Source organism: Chiloscyllium punctatum, chromosome 33 (assembly GCF_047496795.1).
Source record: "Chiloscyllium punctatum isolate Juve2018m chromosome 33, sChiPun1.3, whole genome shotgun sequence".
NCBI classification, from domain to species: domain Eukaryota; kingdom Metazoa; phylum Chordata; class Chondrichthyes; order Orectolobiformes; family Hemiscylliidae; genus Chiloscyllium; species Chiloscyllium punctatum.
Window position 1 is genome coordinate 13,862,163 of NC_092771.1, and position 26,429 is coordinate 13,888,591.

Here is a 26,429-nt window from a genome sequence, read left to right on the forward strand (position 1 = left end):
AATCTTATTGAATGACAGAACAATGAGCTTGCCAATTGGAAACAAAATTGACTTAATGACGAAAGACAGTGTGATGTTGGAGGGTTGTTTTTTGGACTGGAGGCCTGTGACCAGTGGTGTTCCATAGATATCAGTGCTCGGTCCACTTTGGCATTTATGTAAATGACTTAGATGAGAATATAGAAGGCATGGTTAATAAATTTGTGGATGACTCCAAGATTGTTCATATAGTGGACAGTAAAGAAGATCATCTAAGATTACAAAAAGATCTTGATCAATTGAGTCAATGGGCTGAAATGGCAGTTTTAATTTGGATGAATGAGTTGTTGCATTTTGATAATACAAATAATGGCATGGCTTATACAGTTAGACGTAGAGTCTTGAATAATGTTGTAGAACAGAGAGACCTATGGGTTTAAGGTATGGGTTTAAGGACATAATTCTTTGAAGTTTGCATCATATTTAGATAAGGTGGTTAAGATGTTTAGCACACTTGCCTTCATTTCTCAGACTTTTGAATGTTGGAGTTGGGATGTAATGTTGACATTGTAAAGGATGTTGGTGAGGCCTCCTCTAGAGTACCATGTACAGTTCTGGTCACCTTGTTATAGGAAAGATATCAAGAAATTTACCAGGATGTTGCTGGGAATGGAGGGTTTGAGTTACAGGGAGAGGCTGAATAGGCTGGGACTTTTTTCACTGGAAAGTCGGAGGTTGAGGGATGACTTTAGAGCTTTATAAAACAATGAGGAGTATTAACATTGTGAATGGCAGAGGAGAAAGATTTTAATAGGCGTGAGGGGCAGTTTTGTCTGTTTACACAGCATGGTTCATGTGTGGAATGAACTTCCAGTGGAAGTGGTGGATGCAGGCACAGTTACAGTGTTTCGAAGACATTTGGATAAGTGCATGAATAGGAAAGGTTTGGAAGGATAGGGACCAAGCACAGGCAAGTGGGACTAGTTTAGTTTGGGATTATGGTCAGCACGGACTGGATAAGCTGAAGGGTCTGTTTCCATGCTGTATGACTCCATAACAGGTTTGAAGGGCCGTTTGGTTAATTTCTGTTTCTATGCTTCTAATGACAAAATGTGAATTCATAATTATGACAATGATGCACAGTTCAAAGGACATTTCAGATTCAATATTCTAAAATGTCCAATATTTATTTTGTGGTGACACACCAGGATGTTAATAGTTTCTTACATGAGCAGTCAAATACTAGTGGAAATTCAAAGTACCAGCACAGCTGTGATAGGCTGAGTTGGCATCCTGTGCGGTGTGATTCTTCACTGATGTAAATTGGCCTTGTCTTACTGCAGAATCTTGGTGTATTAGCAACATTGTGGTGCACTGAAACTGCAGCATCGAAACAGAGCATGTGAACCAACTGGCCTAGCCTGAGCTATGCTCCGAGTTGTTTGGTGTTTTTATAGTAACTAATTTTTGTGCTTGTGGAAATGGATAATTTGTTTCCTCAATTTTCTATTTTTTGTGGGATATTTCGGATGTATGCTAAGTCATCAATGATAATAAGTCCAATGTCTAAGGTCACAGTGCATCTCCAATTCTGGCATCTTGTGCAGAGTTTTAAATGCAAGTTGCTGACTTTCCAAAGAACCTATGGAAATCGTGTTTTTCTCCATGTACCACGTTAGAATTTCGTATCATTTATAACCCATTGAGGGATTTTAAAGATCTTGGTTGTCACAGATAGGGCTGGAATATCCCCTGTGTCCTCACTGTTGTGCCTGTTATTCTCAGTTATTCTTTTAATCTGTATCTTTTGCATCCTTACAATGACATTGAAAGCAGACACACATGGTTTAATTTGCTGCACAGATTTAGCACAAATGGCTGCTGTGCTGAAAGCCACCACAACATCTCCGTTTTTGACCGTGCCTTTGCTTACTCACGTAGCCCTTTGCCAGCCATGGCTTGAGGCTCCTTTTCATCACCGTGAAGAGCTTTGGAATCTGTGCGCTATCTTAAAGGCACCATATAACAGACATAGGGGCTAATTGTAGCATTTTCCCTTTTGATAAAATATTTACTGATGCAGCATTTTCTTTTCAGTGACTACTGTCAGCACTTGCAGCATTTTGTGCTTTTATTTAAATTCCAGTACTTGATGTTCTTACTTTCACACTAAGTTCTGTTGATCAGTACCAAGATGATAGTTAATCTTTTTTATTCCCCATCTCCAAATAAGTAGCTCCAAAGGATTAAAAGCTCAAAATAAACTGCTGAGAAGCACTTAATCATCACTTGGTGTGAATATGAAACATCTTAGCTAAAAGTTGAGAGATTGCAGCGTTCTGAGATAACAGGGATCTGAGTGTTTTAATGGCACAAATGGAAAAAGAAAAGATTATTATGTACATACAGTGAGTAATTACGAAGGCTAATAGAATGTTACCATTTATTGCAAGTGGAATTGAATTCAAAAGTTGGGGAGTTTATGCTTCATTTATTTAGGGCGTTGTTGTTAGCACATTTAGACTCCTACATACAGTATTGGTTTACTTATTTGGGGAAGGATCGTAGAATCTCTACAGTGGGGAAACAGGCCATTCGGCCCAACATGTCCACACCAACCGTCCAAAGAGTAGCCCACACAGACCCATTCCCCTCCCCTATTATCCAACATTTACCCTTTACTAATGCACCTAACCTACACCTCCCTGAATACAATGGGCAATTTAGCATGGCTAATTCACCTAACTTGCACATCTTTAGAATGTGGGAGGAAACTGGAGCACCCAGAGGAAACTCACGCAGACGTAGGGGGAATGTGCAAACTTCACACAGATAGTCGCCTGAGGCTGGAATTGAATCCAGTTCCCTAGCGCTGTGAGGCAGCAATGCTAACCACTGAGCCATTGTGCTGCGGATGTAAGTGCATTGGAAGCAATTCAGAGAAGGTTTACTGGACTTAACACCTGGAATGGCTGGGTCACATTATGAGACAGACTAGTTTTATATCTGCTGGAGTTTTGAAGATTAAAAGGCATCTTGAATGGCAGACCCGTTCAGGATCCTGTATGCATGTGAAAAGGGTATTTTCTCTTGTGGGAGAATCCAGAACTGGAGACACAGTTTAAAACTAAGGAGTTATCCATGTAAGACAGAGAAAAGAAGATTTATTTAAAAGTTTGAGAGGCTTGGAGCTCACCACCATTCATTTTTTGAGGAAGAGAGTATTCCAATATTCTTATGCCAGAGGTAGGTAGATTCAACATCTACAGCAACCACAAATGTTAACATAGTAACAATGGGATATGTTTTACATGGGTAGAATGGGCTATGTTTGGGAACGGTGTGCTGAGTTGGATGATCAGCAATGATCATATTGAATGATGGATCAGGGTCAAAGGGCTGAATGGCCTATTGCTACTCCTATTGGCTATGTTTTAATATCTGTTACCACATCCCAAGGCACAGGAGGATTACCAAACCCCAAATTTGACACAGACCCGCATAAAGAAAAATTAGGACTGCTGACTGCTCACTTTTTAAAGTGATAGGTTTTAAGAGCATCTTAAAGGAAAAGAGGGAGATGGAGAAATTTATGGAGAGAATGTGCGTTTAGCGCTCAGTTGTTTAAAGGTATGGCCATGAAAAGTGCTATGACAGAAATCAATCATGTCGAGAAACACAGAGATCTCAGAAGGATTTAGGAGTTGGTGGAGATTAGAAACAGGAGAGAGGTTGAGGAAAACAAGAGCGAGAATTTTGAAGTTGAGCCATTGATGATTGGGAGCCCAGTGTGTGTCAACAAACACGGCTGATGGGAAAATTGGCTTGGTCCAAGCTGGATTCTAATTAAACTTGGAATAAGATTTAGGACTAGTGAAGGAAGTCCACAGGTTTGGATTGTGACTCCATGTGTTCACCTTTTGCTCACAAACCTAGGTTTCTGCAAGAACCAGTAGGCAGATGGTAGCTCGGCAGTATTGACTTTTTTTGGTTGTAAATGGGGAAATGAAAGGTCTGTCTGTTTTGTGTCGACGTCTTAGACTAAATTCCTGATGAAGAGCTTATGCTCGAAACATTAACTCTCCTGCACCTCGGGTGCTGCCTAACCAGCTGTGCTTTTCCAGCACCACACTCTTCGACTCTGATCTCCAGCATCAGCAACCTTCACTTTCTCCTTCGACTAAACATGTGGCAAGAGGTGGTTTCTTGGAAGTGAAACCTGTTCTGTACCTGTCTGCAATATTGCATTCCTCAGTGATATTTCCTTGGCGATGATTGATAGTTTTGTTTGGACTAAAAGATGGATAACATCATTTGCAGTCAATAGAATTATATAATTTGGAATATCAGCTTTATAATCTTTTAGTACTTAAATATATATGCCTTCCAAGAGATTGTCACTCTTCTTTGAGATATCTTTGTTTTAGTGGTGATAGTGCTAAGGAATCAAATGCTTTATATTGACCAGCCTACTGCAGATAGAGCCCAGGAATTTGCAAATTAAATTTGCTAATTAACATTTCCTAATCTAGTGTTTCCAAATAAAACATGTTAACTGCACGTCTTGTCTACAGCAACATTGCTACAGTGAAGGGTGCTCAGTTTACAAATGTCACAAGACACACAAATGCAGTTTGTGTGCTTTGATGTTTTCTAATCGACCTGTTCAGTGATGTGATATTGAACCTCTGGTGCAGGTGGGACCTCAACAAGGGCCTTCTGGCTCGAAGCAGGGACCTTACCACTATACCAGAAGAGCCCTGACTTTTGTGCTAATGCTCGCTTGACAAGCGCAGATCTCTTTTCAGCAATTACTCAAGTAAGGTACTTGATTTAAACAAACACTTGCACAAATGGTTTTTATCCTCCATGTTTTTGTTACCAATGCGCAATATTAAACTCACCTGAACTTACTGTATGGATATTAAAATCACATATGTAATGAGGTGCTTTTTGCTAAGTTTAAGGTTATTAATCAGAGCAAAGTTATGCCACATTTAGGTTCGCAATTATCTAGTTTGGCAGGTGCATTGGAACAGCATTGTTCAACTTTACCTTCAAAAACATGCACCTCAACCACAATTGGGAGCTTCTCACTGCTGCACACTTGTGGTTCTTGCTTTTCCAGTTCTCTCACTCCATCTGTTCTGAACTCTGAATGGGGTTGCTAATTTATGTTTCCATTGTACACCATTGTAAATATGCTCATATATTTGTCTTGATCTCATGACTGTCCCGTGTGGTGCAATCATTAAGCCTTTTTATTTTAAAATCACTTAATTAAAACCAGTGGCAATAATTCATTTATACATTAACGAATCTCTGCTTTCTAGCAAACAGACATGACCATGCATGGCTCCATTGAATAATGCACCTTTAGTCTCAAAAGATTAAAAAAAAACTTCGCAGCCTGTGATTGAATGCAAGTGCTGCTATAAAATGAAGTAAAAGTCAATAATTTGCTGAATTTGGCCTCCACTTTCTCCCACCCCAAAACTATCTGAAAATGTCACTGCTCCACGTTCTCTATAATTTAGCTAAAAGTACCTCACCCATTATTCAAAAGTTGCTAGCAAGGGAATTGCATGCTTGGGCTGGTTGTACCTCAATTCTGTGGAATTCCCATGTACTACTTAAAACTTACTATGCTATTTCATGTTGCTCTGCTATTTCTCAAGATTGGAGCTGAAAATGTGTTGCTGGAAAAGCGCAGCAGGTCAGGCAGCATCCAAGGAGCAGGAGAATCGATGTTCCGGGCATGAGCCCTTCAGGAATGAGGAAAGTCATCTGCAGTCCTCACTTTCTCCTATTTCTCAAGATTATCACCTTGTCAGCAGCATCACTTGCTGGGATCTGTCTTGGAACGCATGTCACCATCTGCTTGCATTCCCCTTCTTTGCAACGCAAATCCCAGGCCACATTGCCTGGAGTTGCTGAATTGCAGTTGATGAATTTGCTGTGCAGAGGATACTAGAGGTTGTAATTAGCAGGCTTCAGTTCTTCCTGGGAGCAGACTTATTAACAGTTCATAAGCCCTTGCGGCACGATTGATGCTTAAACCTTTAACTGCTGATGAAGCATGATATAAAACTGCTTGGAGTCATGGTTACTTTCTGGTTCTTCCCCTAAAATTATGTGGCTGTTGTTTTATTTAAAAGCTACTTAAAACATTCAGTTTCAAAATTTTATAGTAATAAAATTTATATAGTATATAGTATAGTATATATAGTAATTCCATGGAGTTCAGAAGCAAACTTATTTGAAGCATAGGAATTTCTCTGCACTAGTCTGCATTTGAGATGTAAAACTGAGCTATCACTGCACCACGACTGGTTGAGTTAAACCAGAATGACTTTGTCTGGGTATTTACCTTTGTAGATGTGAACATCAGGAATTTGTACAGCAAAATGTTGACACACAGATGTGATGGACACAACATTGTCAAATAGCTTTGTAGTCTGGAAGATGTCTTGGACTGAACACCTATAGAACCATAGAAAAATTACAACAGAAAGGTGTTTGGCACACTTGTCTTCATTGCTGAATCCTTTGACTATAGGAATTGGGAAGTCATGTTGAGATTGTACAGGACGTTGGTGAGGCCACTTCTGGAATACTGTGTCCAGTTCTGGTCGTCCTGCTGTAGGAAGGATATTACCAAGAAAGCACAGACTTAAGGTGATTGGGAGAGAAGTTGTGGGGGGGGATAAGACGAAAAACATTTTTACCTAGAGAGTGGTAGGTGTCTGGAATTCACTGCCCAGTTTTGTGTTTGAGACACAAACTCTCAACTCAGTTAAAATGAGCTTGGATCTGTCCCTGAAATAATGTAACCTGCAAAACCACAGACCACGTTACAGAAAGTGGGATTAGAATTAGTGGCTAATTTATTTGACCATTGCAGATACAAGGGATTGAATGGTTCTTTTTCATAGTCATACAGCACGGAAACAGTCTGTTTGGTCTAACCAGTCCTTGCTGAACTAAATCCCAAACTAAACTAGTCCCACTTCTCTGCTCCTGCCCATAACCCTCCAACCTTTCCTACTCCTGTATCTATGCAAATGTCTTTTAAATATTGTAATTGTACCCTCTTCCACCACTTCCTCAGGAAGTTCATTCCACATGCAAACCACCCTCAGTGTAAAACATTTGCCCCCATTTTTTAAATCTGTCTCCACTCACCTTGAAAATCTGCCCCTTCGTCTTGAAATCCTTCATCCTAGGGAAAGACAACTACCATTAATTCTATCTATATCCCTTTATTATTTTAAAGACTTCTCTGAAATCGTCTCTCAACCTCCTGTGTTCTGATGGAAAAAAGTCCCAGCCTATCCAGCCTTTCGTTATAACTCAAACCTTCCATACCTGGTGGAAACTGGTTGCCTGTAGCCAAGTCCCTCACGATGTTGTGTACCTCAATTAAGTCACCCCTCAATTGCGCCTCGAGAGGACTGGACAGTGTAGATAGGGAGAAGCTGTTCTCATTGGTGGGGAATCAGAAGTCACAGGTTTAATGGAGTTAAATGGTTGATTCCTGTTCCTTTTATTTATCCTGTGTTTTTATGTTGCTGCATCTTAAATAAATTTAAAAAAATCTTCTGATCTCCACGTCTTTGTTCCTCTGAAAGGGTCACAGCAAAAGCTGGAAAAATGACCGTGGGTTCAAGATGCCAGAGACGAGGAAGCCGCCTGCGACCACCACCAGGACTCCTTCAATACATCTCAAACTACGTGAGTGATTATGGGTAATCCTGGCCAGTCTACAAACTGTACAGTGTTACAGGCTGCAGATGTTACTCTGCAACTTGATAATGTTGCAAATAGTAATTCTCATCCTCCTTGAGCTGATGCCAAGACGTGTAATTTATGTATTGACTGTCCTCTAGTATCACTGCCATGTGATCATTCTTCATCCACGAACCCTGGTAGTGACTGCTGCAGGCGGTTTCATATATTCTGGCACTCATCCAGTACTGTACACAAACCATCATTCATCAGTGTGAGTCTTGATGCAGCCAGCCGGCTATTACACGTAACAGGCCAAATATGTTTGCCAATGATTGCGCATTATTCAATACCATTCACTACTCCTCAGATACTGAAGCAATCCATGTTCAAATGCAGCAAAATCTGGGCAATATCCAGGTTTGGGCTGACTAGTGGCAAGTAACGTCCATGCCATACAAGTGCCAGGTTACGACCATTACCAGTGAGAGACAATCCAACCACTGCCCCATGACAGTGGTTGAGCAGTGGATGTGGTGTACATGGATTTTAGCAAGGCTTTTGATAAGGTTCCCCATGGTAGGCTCACTCAGAAAGTAAGGGGAGGCATGGGACACAGGGAAATCTGGCTGTGTGAATACAGAATTGGCTGGCCCACAGAAGACACAGAATGGTGATAGATGGAAAGTATTCAGCCTGGAGCTTGGTGACCTCTGCCCTTTGTGATTTTTATAAATGACTTGGATGAGAAAGTGGCAGGGTGGGTTAATAAGTTTGCCGATGACACAAAGGTTGGTGGAGTTGTGGATAGTATGGAGGTCTGTTGTAGGTTGCAACGGGACATTGACAGGATGCAGAACTGGGCTGATAAGTGGCAGATGGAGTTCAACCTGGAAAAGTGTGAAGTCATTCATTTTGGAAGATCGAATTTGAATGCAGAATACAGGGTTAAAGACAGAATTCTGGCAGTGTGGAGGAACAGAGGGATCTTGGGGTCAATGTCCATAGATCCCTCAAAGTTGCCACCCAAATTGATGGGGTTGTTAAGAAGGCATATGGTGTGTTGGCTTTCATTAGCAGGGGGATTGAGTTGAAGAGCCGTAAGGTTATGCCTCAGCTCTATAGAGCCCTGGTTAGACCACACTTAGAATATTATGTTCAATTCTGGTTGCCTCATTATAGGAAGGATATGGAAGCTTTAGAGAGGATGCAGAGGAGATTTATACCAGGATGCTGCCTGGACTGGAGGGCATGTCTTATGAAGGGAAGTTGAGGGAGCTAGGGCTTTTCTCTTTGGAGCGAAGAAGGATCACAGGCGACTTAATAGAGGTGTACGAGATGATGAGAGGCATAGATAGAGTGGATAGCCAGAGACTTTTAGCCAAGGCGGAAATGTCTATCATGAGGAGGCATAATTTTAAAGTGATTGGAGGAAGGTTTAGGGGAGATATCAGAGGCGGTTCTTTAGAGTGGTGGGTGCGTGGAATTCACTGCCAGCAGTGTTAGTAGAGTTAGATACGTTAGGGACATTTGAGTGACTCTTAGATAGGCACATGGATGATAGTAAAATGTAGGGTATGTAGCTTAGTTCGATTATAAGAGTATGCAAAAAAGGCCAGCACAACATTGAGGGCCGAAGGGCCTGTACTGTGCTGTACTCTTTTATGTTCTGAATGAGGGGATCAATATGCAGAATTTTGCATGTGTCTGTTGAAAGTTAGCTGTTTGGTTATCTAAAATGTGAAACATAGTGAGGCTCGCACTGAAGAAGAGCGAGCTATTATTGTAACAGTGTCTTCTAATAATTTGTTTTTTAAACAAACAGTCAATTGACAGTTAGTTTGATCTGGTAGGAAACAACATTGGTGTTGTATTAATGTGCTGAACGTCAGAGGGGAGGGCTGGATTGCTGATGAATTCATAGCATTGTCCTGCCCTGAGGATGTGGCAGGGCACTGTTTTCTTGAGTTACTGCTGAACTTGCGGTATTGGTGCATTCACAATTGATTTAACTGGGAAATTCCAACATCTTGTTCTCGTACCTGTGAAAAAACAACAGTGTCTGTCCGTTGGGTGTATTGTCTGATAAGGGGGGGAAACTTGGACATAGTGATGGAACGTAGAACACATGATGATGTGTTGAGCATTTATCTTAATATAACATCAACTTAATCTACACAGTCATCAATTTACTGCTGTCCATGTGCTTGTCCAGCAGTCGCTTAAATGTCCCTAATGTCTTTGACTCTACTACCACTGCTGGCAGTGCATTCCATGCTCCCCACCATTCTTTGCGTAAAAAACTTATCCCTGACATCTCCCCTACACCTTCCTCCATTCACCTTAAAATTATGACCCCTCATGACAGCCATTTCTGCCCTGGGGAAAAGTCGCTGACTGTCTACTCCAACTATGCCTCTCATCACCTTGTACACCTCTATCAAGTCAATTCGGTTCCTTCTTCTTTTCAGTGTGAAAAGCCCTAGCTCACTCAACCACCCTGCATAAGACATGCCCTCCAATCCAGGCAACATCCTGGGAAATCTCCTCCACACCCTCTCTAAAGCTTCTACATCCTTCCTGTTATGAGGTGACCAGAACTGGACATAATATTCCGAGTGTGGTCTAACCAGGGTTTTATAGAGCTACAGCAAAACCTCGCGGTGCTTAAACTTAATTCCCCCATTAATGAGATCCAAAACACCATACGTCTTCTTAACAACCCTATCAACTTGGGTGGGAACTTTGAGGGATCTATGTCTGTGGACCCCAAGGTCCTGCTGTTCCTCCACACTGCCAAGAACCCTGTCTTTAACCCTGTAGTGAAATTCAACCTTCCAAAGTGAATCACTTGATTTATTCAGGTTGAACTCCATCGGCCACTTCTCAGCCTAGCGCTGCATCCTGTCAATATCCTGTTGTAGCCTACAACAGCCCTCGACACTGTTCACAACACCACCAACCTTTGTGCCATCAGCAAACTTACTAACCAACCTTTCCGATTCTTCATCCAAATCATTTATAAAAACTACAAAGAGCAGAGGCCCAGTAATAGATCCCTGCGGCACACTACTGATCACCGACTTCCAGGCAGAATACTTTTCATCCACTACCACTTGCTGTCTTTTATCGGGCAGTCAATTCTGTCTCCAGACAGCCAAATTTCCCTGTATCCCACGTCTTCTAACTTTCCGAATGTGGTTGACTTGCACTAATGATTTGCTGCAAGAAGGTACTCTGGACCTGTGGTACTCGTAGCAACCTTAAGCATTCTGATTTTTGGCTTCTTTTGTAAGTTTGTTCCCACTGGTCGCTAACAGTGAATCAAGTTTATGTTCTGTATGTTTTCTCCTTCACAAATTTAAAGGAGGAAGAGTTAATATTCTGCAGGGATAATCTCAGTTCGGTTTCTTGTTCACCTGGAGACAGAGCGTACTGAGTTTGACGGTGAAATCCTGGTGTAGCTGTCAAAAATGCAGAATATGTCAACACTGGTCAGCTTCAGTAAATCTCTTAATTTAAAACACAATTTCTCTGTGCTCAGTCCTCACGAGGGCAATGGTTTCCTGTTTTCACAGTCTGGAGCTTGACTAACTCTTTTACCTGCACTGCCATTTTCAAAAATCTCTCACCAGCCCCGACAGAGATCTGAAAATGTTTCCAAAGAATGAACGGTTTTGAATAACCAAAGGTTTCTAAGAAATTGTCTGTTACTTTGGTTTCCTGAGAGAAGGTTGCATCTTAAAAGCACCAATTGTCTTCCAAATGTTTGCTTTTAAACTCACTATCTGAGCTTATGCCCATGCATAAGCATCTTGGTGTGGGATGTGCTCAGAAAACATCTCACTTGGTAATAGTTGTCCTGACTTCTTCGCAATGTGAAGCGTTGTCAAATAATTAATAGAAAAACAACTGTCAAATTAAGATTTTGTTGCACGAGTGAAAGGATCTTTTAAACCTTCAGAGCGTGTCCATTGTGACAAACATCCAAAGAAAGATTAGGGTTTAGTCTGTTTGTCCTGGAAAAAGTAAATAGTTGCATTTATATTGACTTCTATAAGAAAAGGGAAACATGAAAGTTGGGGTGTAACACACCCCGAACCCCAGCGGGTGGGGGTTTGTGGAGGAGTTGTGACCTTGTGTGGAAAGTAATGTGGGGATGGGAGGAATGGTTGCTGCCATGTTTGTTGGCTTTCCCCCATTGCTGGGATGTTTCGAGCTGATTGAGCTTTGTTTAGTCCACTGAAGGCTCTGCCCCAGCAGTAAGTGCTAACCCCACTTCCTTGTTGTGGCCTGCATTCCTTTTGTTTTAAACTGTGATTGCTAGTTTTAGATTCTCCCGCAAAAGGAAGTATCCTTTCTACATGCATCGTGTCAAGATTTCGGAGGATTTTCTGTTTCAATCAATTTGCCTCTTGATTTTTAATCTCCAGTGGATACAAGAGGAGCCCATCCAAGCTTTGTTTGTATAGCAACCTGCCCATTCTAGATATTAGCATGGTAAACCTTCTGTGAACTGCTTCCAGTGTATTTACAACCTACCTTAAATAAAGAGACCAATACTGTACAAAGTTCTCCAGGGTTGGCCTTAGTATTGCCTAATTTAACTGAAGCACTAAATCTTTATGTTAAATTCTGTCAGTATTCTTAATTATTTATTGTACGTGCGTGGCAGTTTTGTGCGCTCGTGAAGATCACATGGACATCCAGATCCCTCTACACTTTAAAGCTCTGAAGTTCTTACTACTTAGATAATATGTTACTTTTTTTATTCTTCCTGCCAAAGTGGACCACTTAATATTTTCCTAAATTACACTGCATTTGGTAGGTCTTTGCACACTCACTTAACCTACCCATATCTCTTTGTAGCTTCCTTATTTCATCTTCACAACGCATTTTCTTTGTGTCATCAGCAAATTTAGCAACCATACCTTTGGTTCCTTCACCCAAGTCACTAATATAGGTTAAAAAATGTCGAGGCCCCAGCACTGATCCCAGTGGCACTCCACTCATCTCTTGCCAAGCAGAAAATGCAGCAATATGCCATTAAGGTCTGAGAGAGATTTGCTGGAAAACTTTATTTTAAAAAAACTGTTATGCAGTGATCAAATTACTTGTTTTGTGACTGTTTTAAAAAGTACTAACTATTTTAAAACATTGAAATGTAATTATGAAAGTAGAATTTGTCGTTTAGCTGATGACTGACCTGAAATAGGACATGTCTTTCTGGCCAGCATGACGCTAGGCGGTCTCACTGTTTACCCTGGTCCCAGGTCCTCCTGCAGGATGGAACAGATGTTTTCACTGCAGCCTATGGACTAGACGAGTATATATTTTATTTTCATAGACAGTGAGGAATGCTACTGCTGTCACGCCTCTGGTAATTCCAGGCCAATGCTTTTCAATTTAAAGAGATTTCTTTGAGATTTTTGCAATTTGAGTATTTATTCTTTGCATCCCTCATTTCTAAAATAAAGCGAAAGTTCAGTTTGATTGTTTTATTTGGGTTGATGCTCCTACTATCTGCTTAATGGTCCAATTAAAAGCAATGTAGTTAAATGTTTAACTCTATATTAACTAGTTGTTTGGTGGCATTCAGAATGAATGGGTAGTTACTAGCAAGCTTGTTGGTTATCCACCATTACTTTGTCTCTTTGACACAGCAACCTCGTCCTGTCCACCCTGCTTTGCTTCCTTCTTTTCAATTTTGCCCCAGGGATTCATATTCCCCTTCTCGAGAAATTCCACTTTTTTTTTCTGATAACCCAGATGATTGCTTCCCTGGTCCCTGACTCTTAGCCAATAGAAAGATGGATAAGGAGGCTGTGAAGCCTGGAAATATAAATCATAGTCAGACGATGCTGGAAATGCTTGGTTTCCCATTGCCATCTTAAAAAAAGCAAATAACTCTGGATTGATGACCTGCTGGCTGTTGGTTCTTCTTTTGACAAGAATCTCAACTCAATGTGTGATTAATTGCAGATCCTGACAACTGTGATGGACTGGTTTCTTTTTCTACTTTCATTTTTCCTCCTTTTCATAAGCTGGCTGGTTTCTTACATTCTATCCAAAATCATTCTCATTACTCAACTTGATTCAATCATGATTCAGCTGTATCTTCATCTGCATTCTCTCTTGCTCCCCTCGCTCTCACTGTCTCTCTCTCTTTCTCTCGCTCTCTGTCCTGCTCTCACTCGCTCGCTCTGTCTTTCTTGCTCTCGTTCACTCTTTGTCTCTCTTTCTCTCTCTGTCTTCACTTGTCTCTGTCTCTCTGTCTGTCTGTCTGCCTCTCTCTGTCTGTCTCTGTCTTGCGTGCGCTCTCTCTCTCTGTTTGCTTCTTTCTGTCTATCTCTCTCTTTCTCTGTCTGCCTCTCTCTCTGTTTGCCTCTCTCTCTCTCTTTGTCTGCGCCCCTCTCTCTCTCATACCAAGTTTAATTAATTCACTGTATTTAAGCTCCCAATCTACCATTGTGAGTTTTGAACTTGCCATGGGATTTCTGAATTACTCACTCACTCCTTTATTTGGCATTGCTGACTAGGCCAACATTTATTGCCCATCCCTAAGTTAGGAGCCAATGACATAGTGTGGGATCTTGAGTCCCATGCGGCCAGACTTGGTTAAGATGGCAGATTTCCTTCCCACAACACCACAACAATCTGCAGTGGTCACATAGTCTCCATAATGCTAGCTTTCCTTTTATTCTAGGTCGTTATTGAATTTAGATTTGACTGTTCTTAGAATGGAATCATAGAATCCCTACAGTGTGGAAACAGACCCTTCGGCCCAATAAGTCCATACTGACCCTCTGAAGAATAACCCACTCTTGCTATGTTTAAACCCTGACTAATTAATGCACCCAAACTGCACATCCCTGAACACTACGGGCAATTTAGTATGGCCAAACTACCTAACCTGCATATCTTTGGACTGTGGGAGGAAACCGGAGCACCCGGAGGAAACCCATGCAGACAGAGGGGGAATGTGCAAACTCCATACAGACAGTCACCCGAGGCTAGAATCAAACCCAGTGCTCTAGTGCTGTGAGGCAGCAGTGTTAACCACTAAGCCATCGTGCTGACCTTGTGTTTTCAGTGGTGAGATCCGAACCACCACCACCACCACCTGAACATTAGCCTGGGCTTCTGGATTGCTAGTCCAGTGACATTATCACTATATCACTGCTTTTCCTTCCAGTAATATAACAGTCATCATTTTTAGATAGCATACACAATGAGCGACTGTTAATCCAGGGTAGCAAGTCTATACTTGAAGTTAGACTCTTATCAGCCATTTTTTAGTTAGATCAGGTTCCCTGGCTGCATGTCAGATGGGCAGAACAATAGCAAATGGAATTTAATCTTGAAAAACAAAAGGTCATGCATTTTGGGAGAGTTAACAAGACAACAGAGTACACTATGAATTGCAGGACTTTAGGAAGTACAGAGGATCAGATGAACCTTGATGTGCATGTTCACAGATCCTTGAAGGCAACAGGAGAGATGCATATAAGATGATTAAAAAAGCAATCAGGATAATTCCCTTTATTAGTCAAGGCATTGATTTAAAAAAAAAAGGGAGATGATACTGGAGCTGTATATAATGTTAGTTAGGCTGGATACAGTGTGCAGTTCTGGTTGGCAACCCTAAGAAGAATGTAATTGTACGAGAGTGGGTGTAGAAGCGATTCATCAGATGTTGTCTGGGCTGGAGTGATTCAGTTATGAAGGAGACTACATAGTCTGCACTTGTTTTCCTTGGCGCAGAGAGGGCTGAAGTGGAGGGTGGGGGCAGTGGATGGGGAGTGGAATCTGACTAACTGAGCTGTACAAAGTTTTTGGGGCATTGATAGTGTAGATAGGAAGAAACCTTTCCCCTGATTAGAGAGATCAATAACCAGGGGCTTAGTTTCACCCCGGAGGATGGTGAGTCTCAGAAATTCACTGCCTGGTAGGGTGGTAGGGGCAGGAACCACTCCACGGTGTCAGAAGTGTTTAAGTGATCATTCGAAGGGCTATGGCACAGAAGGCAATGGGCCAACCATTGGAAAATGGGATTTGATTGGATCGGTGTTTGGACATGATGGGTTGAAGGATCTCTTTCCACACTGTATGACTCCGTTAGGCATTTCACATTTCTTTGTTTCTGCTTGTTCTGATCAGACTGCTGGCTGATGGCTGGCTTTCTGCTTGAGCCCATTTCTCCCTCTAAATGGAAAATGATGCATGAGACTGTAATTGCTGATCATGTTCGAGAGCTTCTCTGCCTTCGAGCGATATTCCGTTTAATTCCTTGTGGGATATCTGTTTCATGCCAGTTCTGTGTCTCGCTTGAATTCAGGTGGGCACATTAACCTCATTGTATTCCCAAGCAGTGTTCCTTATTGGTGTCAACAGCCAGAGCCTTTGTGGGGCACTGTCCATCTCACTGTGTCTGCTTAAAGTAGTGTTGGCACAGTGGACTGGTACAAAATGAAGGCAGCATGGTTACTGTTGGGGTCATGTTTCATTTACTTGCATGATGGATTACAACTTTTCCTATTGATATGCACCATGGACTGTTTTGATTGTTAGGAGCTTTAGTGGCTGTCTCTTCATTTATTAAAATTTCCCTTGTCATGAAAATGCCTGAGTTTCTTCTCCTGTTGCCCAAGTGATCAAAGTGTTTACTGACTTCAACGGAAAATGCCATGGCCTCAAAAGAGAGGATTAATTTGTATAAGTGCTTGCAGCATTTCCTTTGGTGATGTTATTTCCTGTGGTGAAGTCACTTCCTGTACCTTTTCTCAGGGGGTGGTAGATGGGGTCTAACTCGATGTGTTTGTTGATAGAGTTCTGGTTGGAATGCCATGCTTCCAGGAATTCTCATGCATGTCTTTGTTTGGCTTGTCCTAAGATGGATGTGTTGTCCCAGTCGAAGTGGTGTCCTTCTTCATCCTTATATGAGGATACTAGTGAGAGAGGGTCATGTCTTTTTGTGGCTAGTTGTTGTTCATGTATCCTGGTGGCTAGTTTTTCTGCCTGTTTGTCCAATGTATTGTTTGTTACAGTCTTAGAACGGTATTTTGCAAGTGGCATTAGTTTTGCTCATTGTTTGTATAGGGTCTTTCAAGTTTATTAGCTGCTGCTTTAGTGTGTTGGTGGGTTTGTGGGCTACCATGATGCCAAGGGGTCTGAGTAGTCTGGCAGTCATTTCCGAGATGTCTTTGATGCAGTGGAGAGTGGCTAGGGTTGCTGTACGTGTTTTGTCTGCTTATTTGGGTTTGTTGCTGAGAAATCAGCAGACTGTTCATTGGGTACCCATTCTTTTTGAACACACGGTATAGGTGATTTTCCTCTGCTTTGAGTAGTTCCTTTGTGCTGCAGCTGCAGTGTGTGTTGGCTCGTTGAAACAATGTTTTGATGCAGCTTCGTTTGTGGGTGTTGGGATGATTGCTTCAGTAGTTCAATATTTGCTCTGAATGTGTTTTTCTGTAGCCAACTAGCCACAAAAAGACATGACCATCTCTCATTAGTATCCTCACGTACGGATGAGGAAGGTCACCACTTCGACTGGGACAACACATCCATCGTAGAACAAGCCAAACAAAGAAATGCATGAGAATTCCGAGAAGCATGGCATTCCAACCAGAACTCTATCAACAAACATATTGAGTTAGACCCCATCTACCACCCCCTGAGAAAAGGAACAGGAAGTGACTTCACCACAGGAAATAACATCACCAAAGGAAATGACATCACCAACCCAAAGAAACCCAAACATATAAATCGAAAGCAGGAATTTTCAGCATTGCTTTGCATAAAGTCCACTGAAGATGTTACCTAGTAGGGTAATGAAACATCTGGAAATGAACCTTTCAGCTCAGTGAGCAAACCGACATCCATAAGTGTACTTGATCTTGAAAACATAGATCCTGCACCAGTGTTGATTGAGCATCAGCTTCCTGAGCCAAGTTTCCCTTCTTCCCCCTGCTCTGCTCTCCTCCAGATCCAGGACAACACTGAGGCAGGCTAGGCTAGGCTAGGCTAGGCTAGGCCAAGAAGTGAGATTAGTAAGCTGCAGATAGATAGTGCTGAAGATTGAGATTTTTGCAACATAAAGCTTCTAATATTGCACCAATTTAGCAGCAAGCTGCAGGGGAAAGGAATCTGTCTGCATTATTGTGTGACAAAAACGAACAAAACAAAACACAAATTCTAACTAAGAAACAAAAGATTGACCTCGTTGTAAGAATGGAAGCTCTGAAATTTCTAGAGTGCTTTTGCCTCTGAACTGGGTTCAAGGTCAACTCTGTGAGCCCACAATTCAGCCTGACAATGAGGGTGTGCTACAGTGGCAGGAATGCTGGTTTTTAAATAAGACATTATACCTGTCTGCATGTGGATGTGAAAGATCAGATGGCACTATTCAAGAAAAGGAGTGCGGGCGCTTTGCAGACATCCATTGGAGTAGACCATTCAGCCTGTCGAACCGACTCTGTCATTTATTACAATCGAGGCTGAGTGAACACGTTTTAATGCCTTTTACCCAAATTATCCCAGTATCCTTTACACCACTGGTAATCCAAAATCTATTAATCTCTACATTGAATATACTGTTTAGACCGAGTTTGCACAGACCCCTGGGGCAGAGAATTCCCAAGATTCACCATACTGATTTCTCCTCATCACAGTCCTCAATGGCATCTCCTTTATTTTTAAATTGTGTTCCCTAGCTCTAGACTCCCTAACCAGGAGAAGCATCTCTTCTGTTTATGTATTATTTATCCCTTTATAAGTTCCGTTGAGATCACCTTTCATTCTTTGGCACTCCAGAGAGTACAAGCCTAGGTTGCCAATCTTTCTCCATGGGCCAGACCTATTATCCCCGGAACAAATCTGGTGAAAGTTTATCGCATTCTCTCTGTGATTATAATCATACACTCAACAGATTTTTAGTTCATTCAGTCTCTTCAATCCTGCATACAAGAAACCTGTCTCGTCCTTGAATGTTCCCAGAATGGTACTTGGATCAATCCAGACCTGGTGAAATATTCCACCTTCCATAGATATAAGGAGAAACTCTGGAATGTGGCTTGTACCTTGGCAGTGAAAAGGAGATCCAACAAAGGATCAACTGTGCTGGTAAACCTTCGACAAACTAGAGAATGTTTGGCAGCAAGGACCTCAACAAGTCAACAAACTGTCTGGTGTACAGCGTAATTGTCTTCACAGAGACAGTTAGGAAAAAAAAATCCCATGATGAAAGATAATTGCTCAGAAAATGTTTGATAGAATTCTGGGATCATTATGAGGTGTCTCGCAGGGATAAATCAGTAACTTTGGGCAACACGGTGGCTCAGTGGTTAGCACTGCAGCATCACAGCACCAGGGTCCCAAGTTCGATTCCAGCCTTGGGTTACTGTCTGTGTGTGTGCACATTCTCCCAGTGTCTCTGTGGATTTCCTCTGGGTGCTCTGGTTTCCTCCCACAGTCCAAAGATGTGCAGGTCAGGTGAATTGGCCATGCTAAATTGCCCATAGTGTTAGTCGCATTAGTCAGAGGGAAATAAGACTGGGTGGGTTATTCTTCGCAGAGTCGGTGTGGACTTGTTGGACCGAAGGGCCTATTTCCGCACTGTAGGGAATCTGATCTGATCTGATTAAACTTTTCTGATGGGTATTCAAATGAACGTGTCATCTTGAGTGCTGAGAGAGCAAGGCCCGATTAAAAGAAAACAAATTAATGAAGGGAAACAAAAAGATTGTGACTCTGTCCGATGCTACTTAGGGAGTTACTTTCTTTGTTACCAGAGGTCAAGGATCGTTCACAGCAAAAGCTTCAAAAATGCCATTGTTCAAAGTTTACTTATTGTCAGCATGACATCAGTTATGCAAAACAGTGTGTGAATGATCAAATAATGTTTGCTCTGGATTCAGTGATTTTAGCCTTTGACTGCCAAAATGGATCTGTTCAGAATGAGAGTTGCTCAGTTATTTTGTTCCATCCTGTTTAGACTTGGTTTTCCTTGCATTGACTTCTTTTGAGTTTCAAGTCTTGTTAACTTTATACTTGCTTTTACCTTCCTTCAAATCAAATTCTACTATATTTTGATCCTCGTAGAGAAGCATCGGGAATTAGCCAAGAAAGCCCTGAAGAAGAAAGGAATAGGTGGTGGACCGATTTTGCACCAGCCTAAATCGGGCACAAAAAGGTTAGTAATTCTGCTTTGTTCCTGCACAGCCCTTATCCTTGTGTCCTCGCAGGAGTTTGTATTCTGGGTGGAACATATCTCCTATTTAAAGTCTCCTTTCTAAAAAGGAAGGGCCGTTTTGCACTGCAGCTTGGGTCAATGTTGAGCACTTGTTGGTTTTCACTTGTTGGACCTGTGTTCAAATGTAGCCAAGATCAATGGCTGTGATGTACCTCATTTTGGTCATTGTGCCAACCTGCATAAATGAATGTGGAGTCTCATTCTGCCAACTTTGCATTGTTATTGGAGATTTTTAAAAATATATCAAATTTAAAATTATAACATTTTCACAGTTTCTTTCCAATTTGTATAGAATCAATGTGTAGGTCATTCAGTCCTAATGAAGGGTTTTGCTTAAACGTTGATTCTCCTGCTCCTCGGATGCTGCCTGACCTGCTGTGCTTTTCCAGCACCACTCTAATCTTGACTCTGATCTCCAGCATCTGCAGTCCTCACTTTCACCATTCAGCCCAAGAGGTACAAAGGGAGAGGAAAAGTCCATCAAGTTTGATTTGCCATTGTATTAGCTCATGACTGACCTGAAGCCTAACTTCACATTTCTGTCTTTGCCTCATAACCTTTGCAAGCTTTGGATAAGCATAGCCCTGTCCATAAGAATTTAAAATTGACAATTAATCTAGTAAACAACTACTGTTTGTGGAAAAGTCCAGTCTTCTATCATCCTTTGCACAGAAAAGTATTTTCTGATTTCATTTCTGAAGACCTGGCTCTAACTTTTATTGGTATTAGCATTTGTATTAGCAATTGTGGTTAGTGCGAAAGAATCAAAATTAGCTGTACTGCCTTGCGGTGGTTAGGTATGTAAATATTAAAGTGTTTTGGTGGTCAACAATTCATTTGGTTTGCTTCTGATCCTGAGTGTGGGGGTCTCTGCAGACTGCTGAATTTGCCAGTGATCTTTGCTGAGACTTTAAGAATATTAAATTAAGCAAAATGCTTTATACAACAAAGTAAGATTGTATAATTGACAATGAGCTTCAAGATTACAAATGTATGCATCTCTTGGGCTACATTTTCAATGGATTTGTGCGTTTATTTGGGTTGGCTTTTCCCTGAAGAGAGAATCTCTCATTGTTTTTTGTTCAGAGTCAGGTGAAGCAGTTACTTTGGGTTCTCAATTTGTAGTGTCTGTATGTAGCTGTGTCCATGTTGCACTGAGATTACAGTGTAAATGTGTAAGAGTGTAAATGTGAGCTGAATTTCCTGGTAACAAATCTATATTGAGTTTGCCTTTTTCTTCAGTTTTGTGGACCTTCTAAATGAATGCAAGTTTTAATATGTTTAATGCAGCAAAGCATTTCATGATGTCCATAAAAGTTAGAGCACAGAAGAACGCCTTTCTTACCATTGAGAGTTACCAGATTTGGAACGTTAACTCTATTTTCTTCCCACAGCTGCTATCTGACCTGTTGGATCTCACCAGCAATTTCTGTTTTTGTTTAATTCATCATGTTGGGGCTGGTAATCACATAACTGATGCTGTAGGTGTAGTGTGTAGTTTGCTTAGCAACACTGATTAATGCGACTTGCGCACTGACTTTGCAAAACAGAACAGTTCTCAGCCCACCATCGTGGGGTGAGGAGGAGCTTAGCCTGACAACGTTAGTTAAATTGAAGTTGATCTTAATGAAGATTGCCTGACATTCACAGAATCACAGAAGTCTTATGGTGCAGAAAGAGGCCATTTACCCCATGGTGCCTGCACCAGCTCTTAAAATAAGCAGCATTATCTAGTGTCAGTCTCCTTTTCTCACATACTCTTAGGCACTATTTTTATCCAAATAATGCCTCAATTAAACCTGCCTTTACTACACTTTGAAGCAGTGTATTCTATGCTCTAGAGTTAGTCTCACAGCGTGGCTGCAGACCCTTTGGTCCAAATTGTCCATGCTGAACAGGTTTCCCAAACTAAACTAGTCCCATTTGCCTGCCCTTGGCGCTTAACCCTCGAAACCTTGCCTATTCATGTACCTGTCCAAATGTCTTTTAAATGTTGTAACTGTACCTGCATCTACCACTTCCTCGGGCAGTTCATTCCATATACGAGCACCCTCTGTGTGAAACAAATTGCCCATAAAGTTCCTTTTAAATCTTTGTCCTCTAACCTTAAAATTACTCCTCCTAATTTTGAACTCCCCTACCCTACAGACTTTTGCTGTTCACTTTATCTATGCCCCTTATGACTTTTAAAACTCTGAGGGTCACCCTCAACTCCTGCACTCCAGGGAAAGAAGTCCCAACCTATCCAGAAGTTCTTCCTCCCTTCACCCTTGTTTCTTTTGCAGATCACTTTAAATCTGTGCCCTTTTGTTTTTGTTTATTTTACAAGCAGGAACAGTTTCTCCCTGAGTGTTCTATCCAGTCCGCTCATCATTTTGGACAATATCTATCAGATCTGTCTTAGCTATTTTTTCTCTCCAAGGAGAGCAGTCCCAACTTCCCCCTGTTCTCATAACTGAGGTTCCCCATCCAGTGAAATTGTGCTTATAAATTGCACGCTCTCCAATATTTTCATGTTCTTCCCATAATCTAGTGCCAAACTGTACACAGTACTCCAACTGAGGTTTAATGGGTGATTTGTACAAGTTCAGCACCACCTTCCTGCTTTTCTACTCTATGCCTGTATTAGGAACAGCTTGTAAACCTCCCACCTGTTTTACAGCAGCAGGGTAGGCTAAGAGGGAACTGTGATGCTTATAAGAATGGATGTATTGTGCAGGATTTTTGATATATAAATAAATAGGTAACCAGCGACACCTTTTTCTAAATGTGCTTCAATATTGCGATAGGTTTTAACTATAGCACCTCTGGAAAGGTTATCAATCTATTAAATCAGTTTAGTACAAGCACATTAATGTTAAATCATTTAAGAAAAAGATACAATTGGAAGATCTATGAGGCATCCCATTATGGAGAATGAGGATGCAAAATTAGCTTGAAAAGACAGCGCTCGCAAAGGTGCAATCATCTCTTAGTGGGAGACCTAATAAATAGGAGCACGAGTAGGTCCTGTCATCCATTATGGTAACAGCTGATCACCTAACTCAATTGCCTGTTCCTGCTTTTCATTCAGATACTTTAATCCCTTTAGCTCCAGGTAATACATCCAACTCTTTCTTGAAATCATACACTGTTGTGGCTTCAATTGCTTTCTTTTGTAGCGACTTCCACAGATTCACCAGACTGTGGATGAAGATATTTCTCATCTGTGCCCTAAATAGTTTACCCTATGTTGTTCGACTGTGACCCCTGAACTCCCTTGCAATTGGGAGCATCCTTCCTGCATCTGCTTTAGGAGATGAGTGAAAGGGAAAGGACAAAAAGAGAAAGCCAGTACATTCTTCCTCATGAGCTGTTGTGTAAAACAGAAATTTACAAAGAGCTCAGAACTGAGCAAATACAATTCTTGCAGTATTAACATTTGCTATTAGAGGAAACTTGCACGAAAATCTTGGTGCAGTAAGTTTTTCAACTTCTGTGTTATACAGAGGATGTGGATAGTTAATTTCCAACAATGGCCCTGATGCATAAAATAGAATGAGCTTGAAGCAAGTTAGCCTTTATTACTTTCCTGGGTCAGAGAAAGTTACAAACTCAGCTGTTTCTAAGAACTGTTATTAATGACTTAAGCTTGAGTCTGAAGCTGTTATAAGATGAGATTGTTAAGATAGTTCCTGATTGTTGTTGTTCTAGATGTCGCACTTCTCTGCTTCTTCATAGTCACACATTTATAAGTGACTGTATTTACTCCTTCACTCATTTCCGTCCCCTCAAGTTGCAGTAAGCATAATTTGACTGTATGTAGATATTTTAATCAACCTATTCAGACATGTTATGAATGTACCTCAGGAGCAGGCGATACATGAATCTAGGTCTTTTGGTTCAGCCGTAAGGACACTTTTACTGCGTCATAAGACTCTTTGTAAGGTGACTGAAGTTGAGGCTAGAAATATTTTGATCCTACATATAACATTTCCTCTAGGGAGGATGCGCCCCCCTCCCCACCCTGATATTTGCGTTACTTAACAGACACGTGTTGGTTATATTGGAGTCCTCCACATAATGTAGGAATCAAATTGAGGAATAGTTCCATGCACTTACTTTACAGGAAGTTGCAGTTTAGACTCAGCGACAGATTTGCATTCTTCCATATCTGCAGTTATTGGCTCCGAATAGATGGGGCAGCGATCTCAAAGGACTCCAGCGAGAACAGGACCAGAGGACATCTTCATTTGGGTATCTTCCTGTAATATTAAATGAAATGATTTTAAGCAACCATTCATCAAGAGGTTTTTAGACATGTTCCAAGTGATAAGCTTTCATTGTCACCTGATGACCTTTGCAGTGTTCATTGTTATAAGTGGTAAGCCGTTGTTTTTCACTTTTATTTTATTTTGTCAACGTTTTTCATTGCAATTAATTTCTGGTTAGGATTAATGGTATCTTGCAAATTATGACTGATCCAAAATCAGGCATGTTCTTTTCTCCATTCTAATCAGCTTTTGCCGATCTGCTGCAATGCATGTATAAACTTCAATCAACCAGATTTTAAATTTCACATAATTTTTCAAACTTTTCAATTTGAAATTTCCCATCATCTGTTGAAGTTGAATTTTCAAAATTTGATTGTATTGCTCTCATTTAAAGTTAGTGACTAGTTCAAATAGCAGTTCCGTCTGTTGTCTCTAACATTAGACAAAACTGGACTGGAAGCTCAGTAAAGTTATGAAAAGGACAACTCCAAACATTATTAACTAAATTCAAATGTATCCCTGGATTTCGATTCAAAATGCAGCAGCATTCCCACTCCCAGTTCCAGCTGGAAGGATTCCAAGGTTTTCTTTTCGCTTTCAAAGCTGTCATGTTCCAAGCCCTTTGAAATCAGCAGCTGATGGTGCAATGGTGACATCTTTCTTTGCTGCAGAGGTGTTTCTACACTTCTAAAAACGATATTACAGAAAGACACTGTTGTACCTACCCTAGCATTGACACTTGTTTTCCCTTGTACTGTTAGAACAGGGACAGCTAAACACCATACTCACCATCTGCAAGCTGAGTAATGGGAGAGATATCAGTTGTGTTCAATTAATACTTTTAATTTCAGCTTAATTCTGTTTGCCCTTTCTTTCATTATAGATTAGTAAAATTCAATAAAGGTTACTCTGCCCTGAAACAAAATCCGGATGAATCTTTAGTCTCCTTAGAGTCTGACAGGTAAGGATTCGATCCTAACCATCGATTTGTCGTCTTTGTATGGATTGAGAATTCTAAATGAAAGGCTAGATCCATATGATGTGCACAACCCAGCTTGCAAGACAAGATGGTTAGCTAAATTGAGAAGTGATTAAATGGTCATTTTAAAATGAGAGGAACAGAACTATCGGCCAAATTTATAGCCCACTGAATTCTGGTTCAGAACTAGTAGCAGAATGTTTCAGGACCTATTTACTAATGAATTCTCTACACTTGGACACTTTAGCCTCTTCCTATGCCTGAACGGACTGGTTATTTCACAGGGTTGCAGGTCTGCAAGTATCAGGATGTCCTCCTAAAGTTGTTTCTGGAAGTCTTTATGACAGTACTGTCAGTAAGCTAATTGGTCAGCACATGTCCTCACATCTAGCAGCCTTGGGGCTGAACTTGTGTATTTTTTGAGATATTTGTTTGGGCTGTGGGCAGTTTGCATCAAGCCAGACTGGATGTGATAAAGTGTCTCATGGAGTGTAGTGTCAATCAGCAAAATCAGTAACTAGTTTGGAACCACACCACACCAATGCACTGGTTAACCGTGTTATCTAGGTAAATTAGTTTTAAAAGATTTTGTTCAATTAAAATAAAAAGGCCTGTTTTGAGGCAACAATGGGTTTGGGGTAGCTGAATATACCTATAAGGGCATAATATTACCTTCTCAGGTGAAACTGGGGAAGGGCAACGAATCTCATGAAGGAATTAATTTAAAGTAAGTGTCTTGTCTTGCCTTGCCCTGTCTGCATTCAATTTCAGCCCGATTCAGTGTCAAGCAGGACTGTTGGCGTTTTTTTTTAATATATTCTCCTCTTATCCTAGGGTTATACCAGACGTCTTGCCTAGGATCAGATAATCCCATATGGATAAGGGGAGCATGACCTGTATTGCTGAAATATGGACCTTTGCCATTAGGAATGTGAAATAGAATATAAATTTATATTCTGATACTGATTAATAAAAACCCCTGATGTAATTTTAAATTTTTTATAAAACCTTACATAGCACCTATACAGTATTTGACTTCAGCATTGTATTACTGGGCTCTGAAAATCCCCTCAAATCACTGAATATTTAATTTTGATAGTTTCATTAAAATGATCAAAGCTTGATGCAGGTCAGAGATCTGTGCTGTGTTTGATTGCTGCTAATTCCTGCTGTGAAGAACTGCTTCAGGCTGCTGGAGCATTGTTGAAAATTTCCTTCATAACATTTATTAAAGCTTTGA

General features: G+C 41.0%; 1 protein-coding gene across 4 annotated transcripts in view; it reads left to right on the plus strand.

The window, feature by feature from the left end:
- The window catches only part of fam219b (family with sequence similarity 219 member B), a 36,405-nt gene that overhangs the window by 3,696 nt on the left and 6,280 nt on the right, over positions 1–26,429 (plus strand). For 2 of the 4 annotated variants that reach the window (XM_072553032.1, XM_072553033.1), the window contains exons 2-4: positions 7,611–7,713; positions 19,807–19,897; positions 25,094–25,171. In XM_072553032.1, coding sequence (XP_072409133.1) covers positions 7,650–7,713; positions 19,807–19,897; positions 25,094–25,171 — 233 coding nt within the window. In that variant the 5' untranslated portion in view covers positions 7,611–7,649. The remainder of the gene's footprint in view (positions 1–7,610; positions 7,714–19,806; positions 19,898–25,093; positions 25,172–26,429) is intronic. The other 2 variants (XM_072553034.1, XM_072553035.1) reach the window with 1 other exon arrangement.